The sequence below is a fragment of the Drosophila kikkawai genome, chromosome X (genome assembly GCF_030179895.1).
Source record: "Drosophila kikkawai strain 14028-0561.14 chromosome X, DkikHiC1v2, whole genome shotgun sequence".
NCBI classification, from domain to species: Eukaryota; Metazoa; Arthropoda; class Insecta; order Diptera; family Drosophilidae; genus Drosophila; species Drosophila kikkawai.
Genome location: NC_091733.1, coordinates 13,273,349 through 13,291,239, shown reverse-complemented (window position 1 = coordinate 13,291,239; position 17,891 = coordinate 13,273,349). Strand labels below are relative to the sequence as shown.

General features: G+C 40.6%; 2 protein-coding genes across 8 annotated transcripts; one reads left to right on the top strand and one right to left on the bottom strand.

Moving 5' to 3' along the window:
• Positions 1-1,821: 1,821 nt before the first annotated feature.
• On the bottom strand, positions 1,822-4,141 carry lic (dual specificity mitogen-activated protein kinase kinase lic). Of its 3 annotated transcripts, none has more exons than XM_041775092.2 (6): positions 3,973-4,141; positions 3,723-3,885; positions 3,255-3,645; positions 3,064-3,196; positions 2,773-2,975; positions 1,822-2,657 (listed from the first exon to the last, which is right to left on the bottom strand). In XM_041775092.2, exons 2-6 carry the CDS (start codon positions 3,779-3,781, stop codon positions 2,436-2,438), a joined length of 1,008 nt encoding a protein of 335 aa, XP_041631026.1. In that variant the 5' UTR covers positions 3,782-3,885; positions 3,973-4,141; the 3' UTR covers positions 1,822-2,435. The 3 variants fall into 3 exon arrangements, with proteins under 3 accessions (XP_041631026.1, XP_017029297.1, XP_017029298.1); XM_017173808.3 differs by having other exon boundaries at positions 3,723-3,870; positions 3,973-4,139; XM_017173809.3 differs by having other exon boundaries at positions 3,723-3,895; positions 3,973-4,110.
• A 280-nt stretch (positions 4,142-4,421) lies between these two features.
• Positions 4,422-17,445, top strand: hep (hemipterous). 5 transcript variants are annotated; one of them, XM_017173749.2, is made up of 9 exons: positions 4,424-5,541; positions 9,894-10,369; positions 10,432-10,611; positions 10,677-10,897; positions 10,956-11,114; positions 14,123-14,973; positions 15,038-15,580; positions 15,831-16,308; positions 16,385-17,445. In XM_017173749.2, the coding sequence occupies exons 1-9, from the start codon at positions 5,139-5,141 to the stop codon at positions 16,521-16,523; spliced, it is 3,450 nt and encodes a 1,149-aa protein (XP_017029238.1). In that variant the 5' UTR covers positions 4,424-5,138; the 3' UTR covers positions 16,524-17,445. The 5 variants fall into 5 exon arrangements, with proteins under 5 accessions (XP_017029241.1, XP_017029238.1, XP_017029239.1 ...); XM_017173750.2 differs by having other exon boundaries at positions 15,906-16,308; positions 16,385-17,444; XM_017173752.3 differs by lacking the exons at positions 14,123-14,973; positions 15,038-15,580; positions 15,831-16,308; positions 16,385-17,445 and adding an exon at positions 12,321-12,587 and having other exon boundaries at positions 4,422-5,541.
• The last annotated feature ends 446 nt before the right edge of the window (positions 17,446-17,891 follow it).

The window sequence follows — 17,891 nt, the reverse complement described above, 5'->3', positions numbered from 1 at the left end:
GCAGTGCGACAGAGGAACAACTTCAAAACGTTTTTTTGTACATATTCCTTTTTGCAAGCTGATCTATTGCACATTGTTTTTGTAAAATGGAACATAAAGATAAGAATCAAGAAAAAATTCCGTTAGATTTGCTCTATTTTTATGTTTTATTGATATTTTTCACATATGCAGCTCGTTTTGGCCGATCACTGAAATAGCAGTTTTTAATTTTCTTTCGCAAAAAGTGCCGAAATTTCTTTTAATTTTGTAAAAAATGACTTTAATTAAGGTCGTTATTATAGTTTATACTATAATACACCTTTACAACGCAAAAAAAAATTATTTTAGTGGGCGCAGGACCTGACTGCTCCATGAGAGAAAGGTATCAGATTACTTAGCCTAGAAAGAAGGGCAAAACATGTAAAGAGACTCCAAATCTTTCAAATTGTTCTTTTAAAATAGTTTATAAGTCATAAAATATGAACCGAACCCAAAAAAACCAAGGTACGATTCGCAAAACCACAATTGTACAGGCTCGACGCGTACTTCGCTTCAGCAAAGCTCGTCCTTTTGCATCCTCTAGGGATATATGAGCGGGAATTGGCATGGGAATCAGTCATGGGACCATTCGCCGGGGACTTATTGAATAAATTTTAGATTCGCGAAGTCCATGGAAAATGTCACTGCTTGGTTAAAGGCATATCAAGGCCAGATTGGAGTTCGCCAATAGCCACTTGAACTGCCACTATTCAAATGGCGTAATATCCTTTGGACAAATGACTCCGAACTGGTTTTATTTGGTGGAATAGGACAAGACAATATGTCCGTCGACCTCCAAATACATAGTACCCCCCAAACCATACGCTGAAGACAGTAAAACACGGTGGCCTAAAAATCATGGTATGGGTATACTTTTCATACAACGTTGTAGGTCCCGTATATATGATCTGTGGGATCAAAGACCATTATGTTTATGTCCAAATATTAAAAACTGTCTTGCAGCCGTATCCTGAGGAAAATTGTCCATTAATTTGCATATTTCAGCAGTACAGTGACCCTAATCATACCAGCAAGGTGGCCAAGGAGTGGGTTCTTAATGGAAAAGTGGATGCAATGCCAGGGCCTGCACAATCCCCGGATATAAATTCGATCGAAAACTTATGGGGGACATCAAGGGCTACGTATTAGAGAAGTTTCCGACTTCTAAGCCGCATCTTTGGCAATTTGTGCAGGAGGAATGAAGCCATATTCCCCTCAAGCGTTGCTAAGACTTGGTGGACTCCTTGCCACCCAGGTATGAGGCTATGATAGCTTCTAAAGGCTATTTAACAAAATATTAGATCATAGGCAATTAGAACTTAAGAAGAAATAGGTTTCTTATACGATATTTTTAAATTTATGAAGAATTTTAGTTTTTCACTGCTATTTCAATGAACGGCATAATATAGACATTTTTTGTTCATATTAGCTATATCTTCTAAAAGGTTTATGTTACCTAAATTAAATGATTGTGGTATTGTTAACAATTAAATACACTAAGCCTTTATGAAAAAAAAATTTATGAAAATAGTGTTTGTAACAGGATTTTCCGATCTTAAACGTGCAGGTCGTTGGGCACTGCTATTTCCGTGAACACAGCTGTACATGTACTTAACTATATTTATACTTACATACGTCTATATATATATATATATATATATATATATATTTACTTTTATATATACTTACCAGTAATAGAGAAAAATGTTCAATGCCTTGAGCTTTCAAAAACAAATTCTGTGTGTTTTGGACGACCTGCTGCTGCCCAGCGCTGCTTAAGCCCCTCACAACTGACCACATTAATTAGCTATTTCACGTAATGTATATTTGTTAAACAATTATAATTACAGTTACACTTTCTGTTCGGCTATTTTGGTGTTCAAAAAGGTTGACAATTTACCATTAGAGTTTAGTAGGCGCTTTTTTACATTCATTGTTTGCTGGCTTCGTTGTCTAAGCTATTCACGATTTTTCCTTTTTATAATATATATATATATTTAAATGTTTAAACCTTTTCTTTTCTTAATGTTTTTTTAAGACATCATCAGCATCGCCAGCTGGGGAGGCACGACGGTTTTTCGTTCGGTTTGTTTATTTTATGTTTTTTGAGCGTTTGCAAGGCGAAAAGGTTGCATATTGCATGTGGCATGTTGCTTCTTCAGGTATTTTGCTGTTCTGCTTCTGCTTTTGGTTCTCACTTAAAAATTAATAATTACGCTTTGCTTCCAACTCGATGCTCTTTTAGATTTTCTTTTGCTTTTCCTTGGATTATCCATTTGTTATTATTTTTAGAAGGGAAGGGGGAGGGTGGGGATAGGGGGAGGTAGGGAGGACACACACGCACATGTAGGAAATGCATGCTTTTTAGAAGAAGACGCCGGCAATTTACATGGGGATACGGGCAACAAAAAAAAACCCTACTGCGCCGGTGGCTGGATGTCGGGCAGGTCCAGTATCCTGGCCACAAACTCCGAGATGTCCGTGTTGCGCTGCAGATGCTCCACAATGAAGCTGTGCCGCAGCAGCTGCTCGTAGTTGGGTCGCGCCGTATACTCCTTCTGCAGGCTAACGGCTATGTAGTCCTCAAACTCCGGCGAGAAGGTGCCGGGCGTCAAGCGTGGCGGATCATCTTCGACCACCTGGAGAGGGAATTAAATCTTAATTATAGTAAACATCAAATTTTCTATACTTTTAAAGAAAGTTTATAGTTTATGCTCATAAATGTAGATATATGTACATCGAAGGAATCCCTACCTGTCGCAGCTGCTCAAAGGGCGTCCGCCAGTTATCGTAAGGATACCGGCCCGTGGCCATTTCAATCATGCTGATGCCCAGCGACCACACATCCGAGCGGATGTCATATTGCGCCGGATTGCCCTGCGGATCGATGCGTTCCGGGGCCATGTACGGCTTGCAGCCGGCATCTATGGTCTTGGCAATGGAGTCCACGAGGTAGCCTTGAGAGCAGAGAAAGAGAGAAAGAGCAATAGAGATGAGCACAGGAGAAACATAGAAGAGAGAGGGAGACAGAGAGCAATGCCTCACCTGAGATGCCAAAATCACAGATCTTAACCTGGCCGGCGCGATTGATCAATATGTTGGAGGGCTTGACATCCCGGTGTATCACCTTCAGCTGGGCATGCAGATAGTGCAGGGCACTCACCACACTCATGGCAATCTGCAAATAGAAACAAATTCGATTATGATGTAAATTAATGCTCACCAATGCTAGTTACCTTGCCCAGGACACTCTCCTCCATGCGCAGATCGTGGCGGAAGACCTTCGGATAGAACTTGTCCAAACTCGTGCTCATCACCTCCATGCAGATCCAGACATCGCCCTCGCGATACATCGCCCCATAGAAGTGGACCGTGTAGGGGCAGTCGCTGGAACGCATCGATATGTCCAGGTCCATGACAAGGCGATGCTGTTCCCGTATATTGACGGTCATGGGTATCCGCTTAACCGCCAGCACTGTGTCGGTTTGCCGGTGCCGCATCTTCTCCACAATGCCATAGGCGCCGCGTCCCAAATCGCAGATCTTCTCCAGGCTATCGGCATCGATGTCGAAGGTCTGATCGCCAATTTGGATGGTGGCGCGCGAGTCCAGGTTACGCGGCGGTACACTGAGAAGGCGAAGCGAAGCGGCGACAATGAGGAGAAAAGAGAGCAAGAAGAGGGGGATGTAGGGTAGGTAACTTACATTGGCTGCTCTGGTTCTTTGGAGATGGAAATGGGCATTGGCCGCGGACGTTTGGACATGACGGCGGCTGGCGTGGGTATGCTCTGATCTCGGCACTGGGGTCTGCTCTGCTCCTCGCTCCTCGGGTGGGTTGTGTGTGGCGCCGATTCTGTGGATGGCGGAACTTAATTCAGCTATTTTTACCACATTTGGTATCAAATAAGAGCCGCTGTCGGGTGGCGCGTGTTTTGTGTTCGTTTGCTTTGCGCACCTTTTGCACTATTCGCTGTTCGCGTATTCCGTTTTGGCCGCTTCGCTTTCTGTTTGCTTTTCACGCTTTTCTCGCCTTTTCCACCGCAAAGAACGTTCCTCGCAATGAAAAAAAAAGGAACACAAAACACAACCAGGGTGACCGCGCCGATAACGATAGAATATACCGCCAGGGCTGGCAGATAAATACTGCAATATATTTTTCCAATTAGCATTAACTGGGTTTATTTAAGAACACATCAATTTAACAATGTAATTTCTGGAAATATTTTGTAAGGATCTCCTATATAATTTAATGTTTTTTGTTTGTTTTTATTTTTCGGCAATACTTTCGAATAGGGGAAAACACAACTAAAACTATCGAAAGGTCTGCCCCGCCAATGCGGTATATTTATACTAGTTCTTGGTATTTTTGAGGGTTTTCCGTGGCTGGGCAGGCGGTATCAGGTCAGTGGTCTCGCCGCGGTCACACTGTTTTGGATTGTACACGCGAAATCGCAAATCGAACAAAATCCAGTGCAAGAATTGTGCAAGTGATACCGCCGCCCGCGGCCAAAAACCCAACCGAGCGCAGGAGTCGAAATCCCCAAAGCTAAATTCTTCGTGTGTGCCAAGCGAAAATTAGCGAAAAAACGTTGCGAGTTGTTGTTGCCATTGCTATTGCTGCTGTTACTACTACCACTACCACTGGCTACTGCTGAGAGAGCGAAAGAGAGCGCTGTCCGTGTGTGTGTGTTTTGTGTCCCTCTCTGTCACAGTGACTGTGTTTTCCTTTTTCGATTTTGTTTTTTGTTTTTGTGTGTCCGCCAACAACAAAATCCAGCTATCCGCTATTTGTGCAAGTGGGAAAGTTCAAAAAGCGCGTGTGTGTGTCCCGCAAAAAAAAACTATATCAAAACAGCAGCAACAACAAGAACCCCACACAAACACACACAGCCTGTCAGAGAGGGCACAACAAAACGGTTCGCACACACGCACCCTCCCCCGCCAGCGACAGCGCCAGTGTGCGTGCGTGTGTGTCGGTGTGTGTGTGAAAAAATCGAAGAAGTGTTCGCCGAAAAGAGAAGAAACACAAAAACAACACAAAACGGCTTGAAAAGTGCAGCAACAATAATAAATAATTGAATTTATTAATATATATAAATATATATATAAGGAGCGCGCAAAATGTCGACCATTGAGTTCGAGACGATTGGCAGCCGCCTGCAGTCCTTGGAGGCGGCCCTCCAGGCCCAGAACGAGTCCCACGAGCAGATCGTTCTCTCCAAAACGCGTCGTGTTCCTCCGCCACCACCCGCATCCGCATCTGCAGCCACATCTGCGTCCGCCGCCTCGCCTGTGACGTCCGCCGGCCTCAGCATAGCCCAGCGGCCAGCTCCTCCAGTTCCTCAGTCAGCGCAAGCACCCGCTGGCTTATCCGTGTTTGCCTCCTCCGCCGCCGCATCGTCCGCCGCTATGGCTCCATCCTCCTCCTCCTCCTCCTCGTCGGTGGCGGCAACGGGCACCTTCAGCGGATCCTTTGTCCCGCCCAAAACCAGGAGTCCGCGTCCCACGCCCAGTCTGCCCATTGGTAAGTCCTACTTAACTAGAATTAGATCTATGGGGAGAGGGTAAAGAAAGTCCCTTTTCGGTTAGAGCCAAGTTTCTCGCCTTCATTTGGTCTGGAAAAGGTACCCCTTAAAAGTTTACTGATAGCAGCCTAAATTGGGTATATCTATAAGCCACAAGTTGGGTTTTGAGGAAAGTAAAGGAAATCTTATATCTCAGATAAGAAGTCTTGCTAGTAGCTTTCTTGAGGTCTTAATTACATTAATTTGCTCTATGTATTTGATTCAAAGTAATATGACGATCTGTAGAATTCCCTGAAGATCATTAGGAAATTCGTAGAAAATTAACAATTATTTTCTTAAGGTTTTCTTAAGTAACTCCTGTGAATTCAACACATTTGTCTTGGCTTTTGTTTATAAGCGAGTAGGAAATGGTTTCAAGTTTTGAGAAGTAACAAAAACTTAAGAACCTATAGTCGATATGGAGGACTTTTATGTCCTGTTCAAGGGGAAGAGGATGATGGCCCAGGTTCTGGTGCCCATCATTCCTAGTTAAGGGTCTGCGTGCCTCCAAAGAAGAGCAACAGGCGGCAGCTCCCGCAACTGCCTACTTGAAGTCTATAGAAATCCTAATATATCTTAAGATCTGAAAACTATTTAGAAAATTCAAAATGAAAAAAATGAAATCAAATTTAAATTGTAGCTTTAGTTTATTATTTCTATTATTTTGACCGCAACTGTAGCTGGTAGTGGTAATAAAAGGGGTCTGGGAAAAGTCGTGATCCCCAAAAATGGTCACAAAAAAATAAATATATATATAAATATCTATGTCGCCTATGCGCCAACCGCAAGCCACAGACCCATCTTTTGTGCGCTTTTGTGTCAATATTTTGTTAATAAATTGTCATAGCCCAATAGGCACTGACGGCACCGTGTGTGTGCTGTTGTGTTTGGCTTGTGATAAGAGGAATGCTCGTTTGGTTTCGCTTCTTGGCTGGCTTTTGAGCATTTGAATTCCGTCAACAAAGGGCAACCGCTATCGATTCCCCGGACTGCATAACAGCTGCTCATAATCCCCTCTTGTTCCAGCACGTATATACCGAAACACCACCCACCAACCCCTGACTTTTCACCGCATTGTTTTTCCCCTGATTGCATAGATAAGACAGGGCCGTACAGGCCGCCAAGTTCGAGAAGTAAACTCGTTTTGGCCCAAAAAGTAAATACAAAAATGGAACAGTGGAACTTGTAATTATCCAACCCATAGATTAATGGAGGTAGTTTCAGGTACTAAACCCGAATTTTTACCTACATCTTGTAACACCTTAACGGGGTTTTATCGTATAATCAAAGCGATAAATAATTGGGTCAAAAGTCAATTGAATTAACTTATGCTGTTGTAGTTACGGATATACAATATCTTGACTCTAGATATACTCCCTAGATTCTACAGAAAAGCTTCCATAATATCGTTCTCAATATAATCATTTATTAGTTAACTTTTAAAACATATTCTAACCTAGCAAGCTTAAATCCTAAATCCTAGCATCACAAGGAATCAAATATATAAATAATTCCAAAAAAGGCGCAGCTCTGGTAATTTTTTTCTCCTGGTAGTTGCCAAAAACGTTGATAAGATTAAACACAAATTGTGCAGGTGACCGAGTTTTCCACGAATTCACCACCGGGTTTAGTACTAAAGGAGTACCCAGAAAAGTTTATAAAATGTTAATGAGTTTTTGAATAGTTGAGTACAAAAGTTGATTAGATAATAAATTCTTGGTATAAAAAGTGTCCATAAATTCCAAATTCAATAAAAAAAGCTACCACGAATATTAACATTTAGTTTAGGCCTTCTTTGAGTTCGTATTGAATTAGTAGAAATTGGGATGTAAATATAAATAATAAAACTGCAAGCATTTCGTAAAAATTTAACCTAATTTTATATTAATGTTTTCCGAATAATATTTATTTTATTTTAGCAAATTAATAGTGACCCCCTATACAATTTCGGAAAATTGAGGATTTTTTAAAATCATTTTTGGGAAAAAACGTAAATTTAAAAAATATATAACTCAGCCAAAAATCCATTAATTTCTATTCGGAAAGCTGATTTGTGTTAGTTTTAATAAGGTTTCTAATTCTGCATACTTTATGTAAAATTTTAAAAATTTAAATTTTTGTTGATTTTTGTAAATTTCAACGAAATTAATTTTTGGTAAAATGCAAAACATGGCTAAAACGATTCGGCTATTGATGCTGATCAATAATATATATGATTGATTAATAGGGTAGGAAAAGACTCCTTCACTGCGTTTCAAGCATCTGACTAGATAATAATACCAGGAAAAGATAGAGTCTTATATGATAAAATCAGATTTTAAATTTAAAAAATGTATGTTATATTATTCTTTATGGTTATTATTTAGTTTTCACAATTATTATCGATATTTACCATATTGATCGATACAAATCATGAAGGAAAAACATCAATTCGATGTGTTTAAATGTGATTATATTTATTACGATTAACCCTCGTCGCATTGCCATATTTATGTTTAGTTTGATAAATTTTCGTATTGGTTTTCATGGGACATCAAGTGTTTGATTATATTTTTTTATTTATTGCGTGTTGGTGTGTGTGTGCGACTCTTTCCCTCTCCCTGTCTCTTTTTGGCTGCCTGGCTTATTGGTTACTTTTTTGGCATTTCCGGAGTAATGCCTTGATATGCCCGCTCTCTCGCTCGCTGCCGTTGTTGTTTACGTTGTTGGTATTATTATATTTCGGTCTCGCATTTCTTCTGCGCCCTCTCCTTCCTCGCCCATTCAACGTGTCTCCTCTTTCGCATGTTTACAAATAGCGTTTTTTTTATGACTGCCTTTTGTTGTAGTTGCTAATTGTTGATTTCAATTTCTGCCAGTGAAAATAACTTCGCAAACAAAAACAAAATCGCTCTAATTCTGTCTCTCTTTCGCACACACGGTGATACAAGTAACAGTACCACCCACACGCACTCTCCCATACATTCAAGTGGCACAGTGGGCCTTTATTTGATATAATAATAACAAAATTGTTTGATCGTTTTAGAGACTAGTTGGTATTTCTCGTTATAAATGAAGTTCTACGGTTCAGATTAGGTATAGATAAATTCTATTAAAAAAAGTCCAATATCCAATAAGATTATAAAAATGGCCTGTCTGATAGACTGAAGAAGTGGTTAAATAAAAATATATTAATAATAAAAAAATAAATAAAAACATAAAAGTAAAACAAAAATAATAATAAAAATAAAATAATAATAAACAAGAAAGGAAGCTAACTTCGGTACGCCGAAGTTTGTATACCCTTGCAGATATTATTTCATTGCATTTTACCTTGAGAGTTTGACAGTTACAGTTTTACATTCCCAGTTTTACATTTTCCCTATACCTACCGATCGGTTTATATGGCAGCTATATGATATAGTTGTCCGATTTTCATAAAATTTATACAAAAGTTCTGAACTAATAAAATAAGCTTATATCTCAGAGTAGATAAAAATAGTTTGAAAAACAACGAAGTTATAATTTTTTTTCTATTAATTTCCTGATCGTTCCTATGGCAGCTATATGATATAGTCGTCCGATTTTCATAAAATTTTTACCAAAATTCAAAAATAATATAAAATGGTCATATGTAAAAAATAGTGCACATATGTTGAAAAACAGCTAAGTTATAATTTTTTTTCTAAAATTTTATCGAACATTTGTATGGCAGCTATATGATATAGTCGTCCGATCCGGCCCGTTCCGACATATATAGCAGTGAGAGCATATAGAAGACTATATGCAAAGTTTCATTTAGATAGCTTTTAAACTGAGGGACTAGTTTGCGTAGAAACAGACAGACGGACAGACGGACAGACGGACATGGCTAGATCGACTCGGCTGTTGATGCTGATCAAGAATATATATACTTTATAGGGTCGGAAACGTCTCCTTCACTGCGTTGCAAACTTCTGACTGAAATTATAATACCCGGCAAGGGTATAAAAATAACATACAAATAAAATAAAAATAAATAAATAAATGTGAAAAAGTTCTTTTTGTTGTTTTTGGCAAAATTCGAAGCCAACTTCACCTTGAGTGTTAAGATCTTTGCAAAATCTGCACAATATATTTATTATATTATCAAAAGTTTGTTTGTTTATTTATTAATTATTATAGTTTTGGCTCTAGGCTATGATTTGATAGGTAAAAACTGTATTGTGTATTTTTTTTATGGGTTTCCAAAGAATTGCATAATCAGATAATAATAATATTGATACTAAATTCTTTAGTACTCTCTTCTCTTATCCGCTAGATATTTATACCGCGTTTCCTTATTTCCTTCCAGCCAGCGGTGTCTATCACCGACCGCGTCACATGAACCTGCCGCTCCTACAGCAATCGCATCCGTCGGAGACGGAGACGGACAAGAAACTTAAGATCATCATGGAGCAGACGGGCAAGCTGAACATCAACGGGCGGCAATATCCCACGGATATCAATGATCTGAAACATTTGGGTGACCTGGGCAACGGGACCAGCGGCAATGTGGTCAAGATGATGCACCTGTCCAGCAACATGATCATTGCGGTCAAGCAAATGCGTCGTACCGGCAACGCCGAGGAGAACAAGCGCATTCTGATGGATCTGGATGTGGTGCTTAAATCGCACGATTGCAAGTATATTGTCAAGTGCCTGGGGTGCTTCGTACGCGATCCAGACGTTTGGATATGCATGGAGCTGATGTCCATGTGCTTCGACAAGCTGCTAAAGCTCTCAAAGAAGCCTGTCCCGGAGCAGATACTGGGCAAGGTCACAGTGGCGGTAGGATATTGATGATTCTTTTGGTAAAGGGAGATTTATCGATTAATTAATATTTTCCGCAGACGGTCAACGCCTTGTCGTATCTGAAGGTCAAGCACGGGGTCATTCATAGGGATGTTAAGCCCTCGAACATACTGATCGACGAGCGTGGCAATATCAAGCTCTGTGATTTCGGGATCAGCGGTCGCCTGGTGGACTCCAAGGCGAACACACGTTCTGCAGGATGTGCAGCTTACATGGCGGTAAGTCTTATTTATACGATATTTTCAATACGATATTGTTATATATCTCTCATCTCCCTCTGCAGCCAGAGCGCATCGATCCAAAGAAACCAAAGTACGACATTCGCGCCGATGTCTGGTCGCTGGGCATAACGTTGGTGGAGCTGGCCACAGCGCGATCCCCGTACGAGGGCTGCAACACGGACTTTGAGGTGCTCACCAAGGTACTGGACTCGGAGCCTCCATGCCTGCCCATCGGTGAGGGCTTTAACTTTAGTCAGGAGTTTCGCGATTTCGTCAAGAAGTGGTAAGTACTCTGCCCTAATCGACATTAAATACCGATTTAATGAATACCTCTCTGACAGCCTCACAAAGAACCATCAGGATCGACCCAAGTATCCGGAACTGCTGGCCCAGCCCTTTATCCGGACGTACGAAATAGCCAAAGTAGATGTACCCAATTGGTTTCAGAGCATCGTCGACAATCGGCATCGCGCCAATGGCGGCGATACCACGCTCAAAAGGTGAGTGCGAGAGATCTTTGACCAATCCCATCAGATCCAGATCCTTTACAAAAAATATTTAGCAATAACCCAATGACCCCAGTCTCTGCTGAAGTGTGTGTGTGTGTGAGTGGTGTGTGGGTGGGTGTGCTTGGATATGGAGTGTGCTTTTTGCCTTCAGTTTTTTTATTTCCATTTTCCGTTCTCCATTCTCCGTTCTCCGTTCTCCGTTCCTCGTTCTCCATTCTCCGCTCTCTGCTTTCTGCGCTTCTGCGAGTCCAACAGGTAGGAGAAAGGAAAAGCTGGGAAAGCTTCAACTAAGCCCGATCGTAGGTCGCTAGCAAACTAATATAAATAATATATAACCTGCTTGTTATTTTTATATTTATTCCCTTTAAACCTTTCTGCTTTGTTTTAATTCAATTTTTTGAACATACAAATAACCTTTTCCTTCTCTCTGTTTTATTTGTACTTTTTGGCATGTCTTCTATTTGTTTTTCTACTTCAATACACCTAGAGAAAGTCCCACTTGAAGTACACCAAGATTTAACCTATAGCTAGAAAGTAAATAAGGATTGGTGTTTTCGGTAATTTTCAGGTAGTTACTTTTAATTTAAAAGGTAATTTACGTTTATTTAAATACATTTTAAATAACGCGAAAATTCATATTTTAAAATATATTTTTTAACGTGCGATTAATCGATCAAAACCAAAATAATAGGAAGAGAGTAGACAAAAAACTACAACATTTTTTAACGTTTTTTTTTTCGATGCTAAGCCCAATATTTTGTCGATGTATCGGACTTTTCCACTCGATATACGTAAATATGGTCAATCGATAGGCCAAAACTGATAGAAATGATTGAAAATTACTGTAAAACTCAAATAAGTCTTTTTTTTTTGTGTACTTTGCTTACCTTCACCTAAAGTGGATTTTCTAAAAGTAATTTTCTTTTAGTGGCGGATTTTTCTTTGGCAAGTTCATGCATGCTCTCCTCCTTTTGGTCCCGTAAAGTCTCTCTCAACTAGAAGACCCTCTTATCCACTTGTATCCATTTCTTACTTTTATATAGATAATTATACATATATGGTCTTACGTATTTCCTTACCTTTTATTTGGCATTTAATTTCCACATAAATTAAATTCGTAATTTGTAATTTGAGTGTGTGTGTGCGCAATGTTTTTATTTTCCTTTTTTTCACCTTTTTTATTACCATTTTTTGTAGGTTACCTAATTCCTAATAATAATAATACCATTTCTTAAACAATAATATGACAAAGAAGCAAACAAAACATAAAAAGTAAAACATAATCTAACAACAAACAGAAACAACAAAAACAAAATATAAAAAGCAAGCGAAAATGAAACTGAAACTGAAAATGAAGAAGACAAAGAAAGAAAGCTCTATAAACAAAAACCAAAACACATAAACAACAACCAATATCCGAGACATAAACAATCAACTCTATATACATATGTATATATATATATATCCTTGATGTATATTTACATATACATATATGAAGCCAACAAAAAGAGTCAAATAATAACAACAAAAGTCAAATGCAATGATAATTATAAAATAAAAGAAAAACTCCTCCCAATTAAAAGTAAAATTCAGTAAGTACGACGAGTTTATTATTCCTATTCATATTATTATTAACCCTATAATTATGTTTTTGTTTTTTGTTTTCTTTTTAATCATTAATTGTTGTACAACACCAACGCCAACGCTTTGCTAACCATTATTTTATTTCCAAGCCTGGATTATAGATTTCATTTGGTTTTTGGTTTATCCTGTGCATGCTCTTGGCCTTAGCTTTTGGTTTTGGTTTTAAATTTATTTTTTAATTTGTTTATTTACCCATCTAGAAATGCTCATACACCGAAAAAAGGTAATTTTATATTGTTCTTTATTTATTTGTTTTTAAATTTATTTATTTATTTTTACATTTATTTATCTATTTTTAAGTTTAATTATTTATTATGCTTTAGCTTATTTTTTTCAAATTCCCCAAAGCTCATGTAATTTTTATTCTGCAAATATTCTTAAATATTCATTATCATTCTTCATTACTTCAGTTTAAAAAGGGGCTAGTAAAGCTAGAGAATTTCTAAAATGGTAGCCTTACTTGATTTAATGGATTTATTTATGATTTTAACCAGTCTTAGGGTTTTAGTTTTTCTAAAATTAATTTTTCTTAATTTTTTTTTAATTTGCCTGATTTTGAGCTCAATTTATTCAAAAAAGTGTAAATTGTAAATTTAACAAATCAATTTCAAAAGGGAGCCCGCGCAGTTGATCCACCTTTCGCTTTCACTCTTGCTGTGACTCTTAGGCGGTTGTGACACTAAATTAAAAATGTAATTAATTATAATTATTATAAGAAAAGGTTTTCATTGTGTTAATTAAATATATATGTGTACTTCTGAGTTTAAAATAAATCATTTTATGAACAAGGACTTTGGAAATGCTTAATTAAGCTTTGGGGATTTCAAAAACGGTGTGACCATAGGCGCACTAACAAAAAACAAATTTATTTATGTCTTTCAAGGTTTTAATAATATTAAAAATTGTAAAACTGTTTCATAGCCGACAAATTAATAAAATGTTTAATGCAGTGTCATACCTGCATTAATGCAAAAATGTAATACTGTGTTGTGTCATAGCCGCATTTTCAGTGTTTTTGTTTATTATTGTTGTTTCTACCTGACGCTTGAACTCTGCCCACACAGCAAACACATACCACACACACATTGTAAATACAAAATCACAACCACACAATACAGCTCATCTAAATGTGTTTAGATATGTTGCCTTGGCGCCTGTCAATCTTTGTACATACATACATGTATCCTCCCCGTACCCTACTATCTCGGACACCTCCTCCTCCTCACACACACACACACATCCCTCTTCTACTTCCTGCCTTTTGGCGTACATTTGAGTGTGCTCTCTCATTTAATTGGTAAACTTAATAACAGAGATCCCGCGGAACGAACTCATGTATCCTTCATTGATTGCAGGGCAACGGCGGCTGGTGGCGGATCTCTAGCAACACCGTATGGCAGGGCGCCGGGACAGGGGCAACAGAATCACCCTCAGAAGACAATAAAACCCTCGCAGATACCGAGTTACCAACAGCAGCATTCGCAGTCGCAGTATTTCATGCAATCAGCCACACAACTACCTCAAGCGAAGACAGCAACGACACCAACAACTACCAATTGCTTTGGCGGAAATGGAAGCGGCAATGGGAGCAGCAGCAGTGCCAGTCCCAGCCCCCTGTCACCGCCAACAACAACAACGGGCAATGATCTTAACAAGCTCTACCGCAAATCGCCGTTTATGCAGCGCAAGCTAAGCAATGGAAGCCATCATCCTGCCCACTATAAATACAACGATGAGAGTCCCAAAAAGGAGTCCATGTTCAGCAGCATTGGCCACACAATTTTACGCAATTTAACCACATCGCCCTTTAGTCAAAAGAAACACAGTAACAGCCATGGATTGTCAGCATCATCATCATCATCGTCAGGAGCAGCAGCAGTAGGAGCAGGAGGAGCAGGAGTAGCAGCCACAAAGACAATACCACTGCCGCCGGAGGAGGCCATTTCACCTGGAACACCAACGACCACGACAGGATGGCGCCTGCCAGCCACGGATTGCATGTCCCTGGCCCACGACAGCTGTGATAGTAGTACTAATGCCAACGCCAGCGCCCCTCAGACCCACAACCTGAACCTCAACCTCAATCTGGGCCTGGTCACACCCTCACCTGTGATGCAGCGCAAGCCAGAATCGCCGCCAAACGTGCATCAGCAGCAGCAGCAGCAACCACCTCTTCGCCTGCAGCCGGGCAATCAAAGTCCCATAGGTAAGACACTAAATCTCTAAATGTACTCCTTTCCAGACTCTCTTTAACCCACTTAATCCTCTAGTGCTGCAGCGTTTCTACCATCAACAAAATCAGCTACGCGAAAAGGAGGCCGCCGAGCGGTACCAGCAGCAACAGCAGCAGCAGCAACGCCAGCAGCCGGCAGTCATCACAAGCACGAATCCCTTTCACAGCAACTATGTGGCACCGCCGCCATCTACGCACTCCACATCTAGTCAGTCCTCCACGCAGTCAACTTGCTCGCAAATAGCAGTTAGCCTAACGCCTTCGACGGGTTCAGGAGCGGGAGGAGTAGGAGGAGGAGCTGGATCTATGTCAGCTGGTCACTTTGGCTCTGTGGGGAATGGTGAGCAGCTGCAGTACCAACCCCTGCCCAGTCCCACACTCCTGCCCAGGTCACCAGATCAGCAACTACAAACGAATGCTGACTACAGTGGAGGATCTGGTGGTGGTGGTGGTGGTGGTGGTGCGAGCAGCAGCAAGCTGGGAAAGCTGTATGCCCGTCGCCAGCTGTTGGGTCAGAGCTCGAGCAGTGGGGCGAGTAGCAGCAGCCTGGATGGATACAGCAGGGATCAGCAGGAGGCGGGTAAGGATTTATTAGGATAATTTCGGAGATTTCGATTAGCTTTGTTTACTTTTTCTATATTATTTTGATTTTACTTTCGTTTGCTATTTTTAAGCTTGTTGTTTACTCAAAACATTTTCCATTTGCATTTTCCTTTTGTTTTCTCTTCGTTTGCTGCACACACACACCGCACTCCGCACTCTCCGCACTGATCACGAACTATTCATCATCCAATTCATCACTCTATTCATCAACCAACCGAAACACACAGGCTGGTTCCACACACTCGCCGGCGCCATGAAGCGACAGTTTGCCACCTATGTTAAAACCCAATTGAATTCCACAGCCAGCCTGGAGCAGCAGCAGCAGCAGGAGCAGGAGCAGGTGCAGCAGCATCCGCCGGCTCAGCAGCCACCACAGCCGCCGGCCTACAGGAGCATTGTGAATAATGGTGGCCATAGCAAGTCATATTATTATCGCACCTTGTCGGCGGCCAGCAGCAGCAGCAACACCAGCCAGAGCACTTCTCCCACAACAGAACCTCTGCCTGGCGGTGGAGGCGGAACGAGTAGCTTCCTGCGACGCTATGCCAGCAGCAGTACCCCACCCAGTCCCCATATATTGTCTGGTCTGGATCGAAGGCACCGCAGTCCGGATCCACCGCCGCGCTATAATCGCGGCCAGTCGCCGCTGCTGCTGCGCAAGAATCTGTTGGAGCTGAGTGGGGGATCGCCGTTGCTGCACCGAAGGTGGGTCTCTACCTCGAAGGTGGGTCTCGCTCTGAATTGTGCTAATGCTGTCTCTCTCTCTCTCTCTTCTTTTCAGATACGTTTCAGCCTCGCCTCCGCTGCCGCCACCGCGTCGAGGGTCGGAGAGTGTGCCAGGATCACCGCAGCATTTCCGCACCCGCATTCACTATACGCCCGAGCCACAGAGACGCATCTACCGGACTATAGATCAATGAGTGGCGCTGCAAATCATGGTCATGTGATGTTGGTATGGCTTCGACGATGATGCCGTTGCCCGAGACGACCAGGAGCAGGAGGAGCAGGAGCAGGAGCTGGGGTCAGGACCAGTTTCCGAGGTAATATCAATGCCTGCCTGTCCGGAGGCCAGGCTCAATCGGAATAGACTCGCTCTAGGTCGGCGTTCGTGCTCGGCGAGCGGCTCGTATGCGAGTCTCTATACGGCGGATGTGGAGCAAGCATGGCCACGAGGAGGGTCATCAACCAGAGCGGGCCATCAGCCCTGGCGCGGTGGTGACTGATGCGAAAAGTGTTCAAAAGTCAGGAGATACTTTAGTTTTTGGTTTGCTACCCAGGCTCCAACTGTACATAGGGATATAAACGTGTATCTGTAGGGTTCTATATATATACAAATCTATATATATATATACGCATCCGATGGTAAAATAATAGTGCAATAGTTGAAAGCAATTCTGTTCTCCCAGTACTCGTTCCTTTTTCACATTTTCTATTTCCCTATTTCCATTTTTCTCTCTATAACCGCTGTCTATGCTGTATCTGTATCTGTATCTGTATCTATGTATCTGTACCCACAAACGTATCTCTTCTGAAATCAAAAATTAAACCTAGCTAAATCGAAGGAGGTTCGCGGGATAATAATAAAATCAATTGATTTTTTTTTGTAGCTTTGTATATAGAGAGATGATTGGAGGAGGGAGGAGGGTGAAGTGCAAGCACTCGTTGCATTTGCTGTTTGCAATTTGTTTTAGTTTATGATCTATACAGATTTCATCCAAGGAACACCGACAAAACAACAAATACAACAATAAACAACAAACATAAAAAATGGAATTATTGTACTGATTATTATAAATGTTTAATTTATTATGTAAGCGCTGGCAAAAAAAAAGAAACAAAGCAAAAAATTCAAAATCAATTCAAAAGTGACTTTTATTTCTGGGTTGTTTTTACCACACGTTTTGCCTGCAATGTGCAAGCCAAAGGAAATGCGAGATAGTTGAGTTCCCTTTTTAGCCTTTGAAAATTAAACTCTACAACTTACCTTTAGCGTGAATGTTGCTAAATTCCATAATTAAAATACTTTTAATTTTGTGGTATTTTTTTATTGTAATTTTTGTTTACTGTAATTTTTTATATATTTTTTTTTTGCTTGGCCCTGAAAATTACAACATTTATTTAGCTTTATTCTGCTTTCAATTGAGTTTTTCCGATTAAACAAACGCCTTTTTGTTTTAGTTTTTTTTTTTGTCATGTTTTTTTTTGACACATTTCAGATCAGCTCAAAAGGAGTCACGGCTTTACATTGAGTTTTGCATATGTTATTCCAGATATTGGTTTTCCATTTC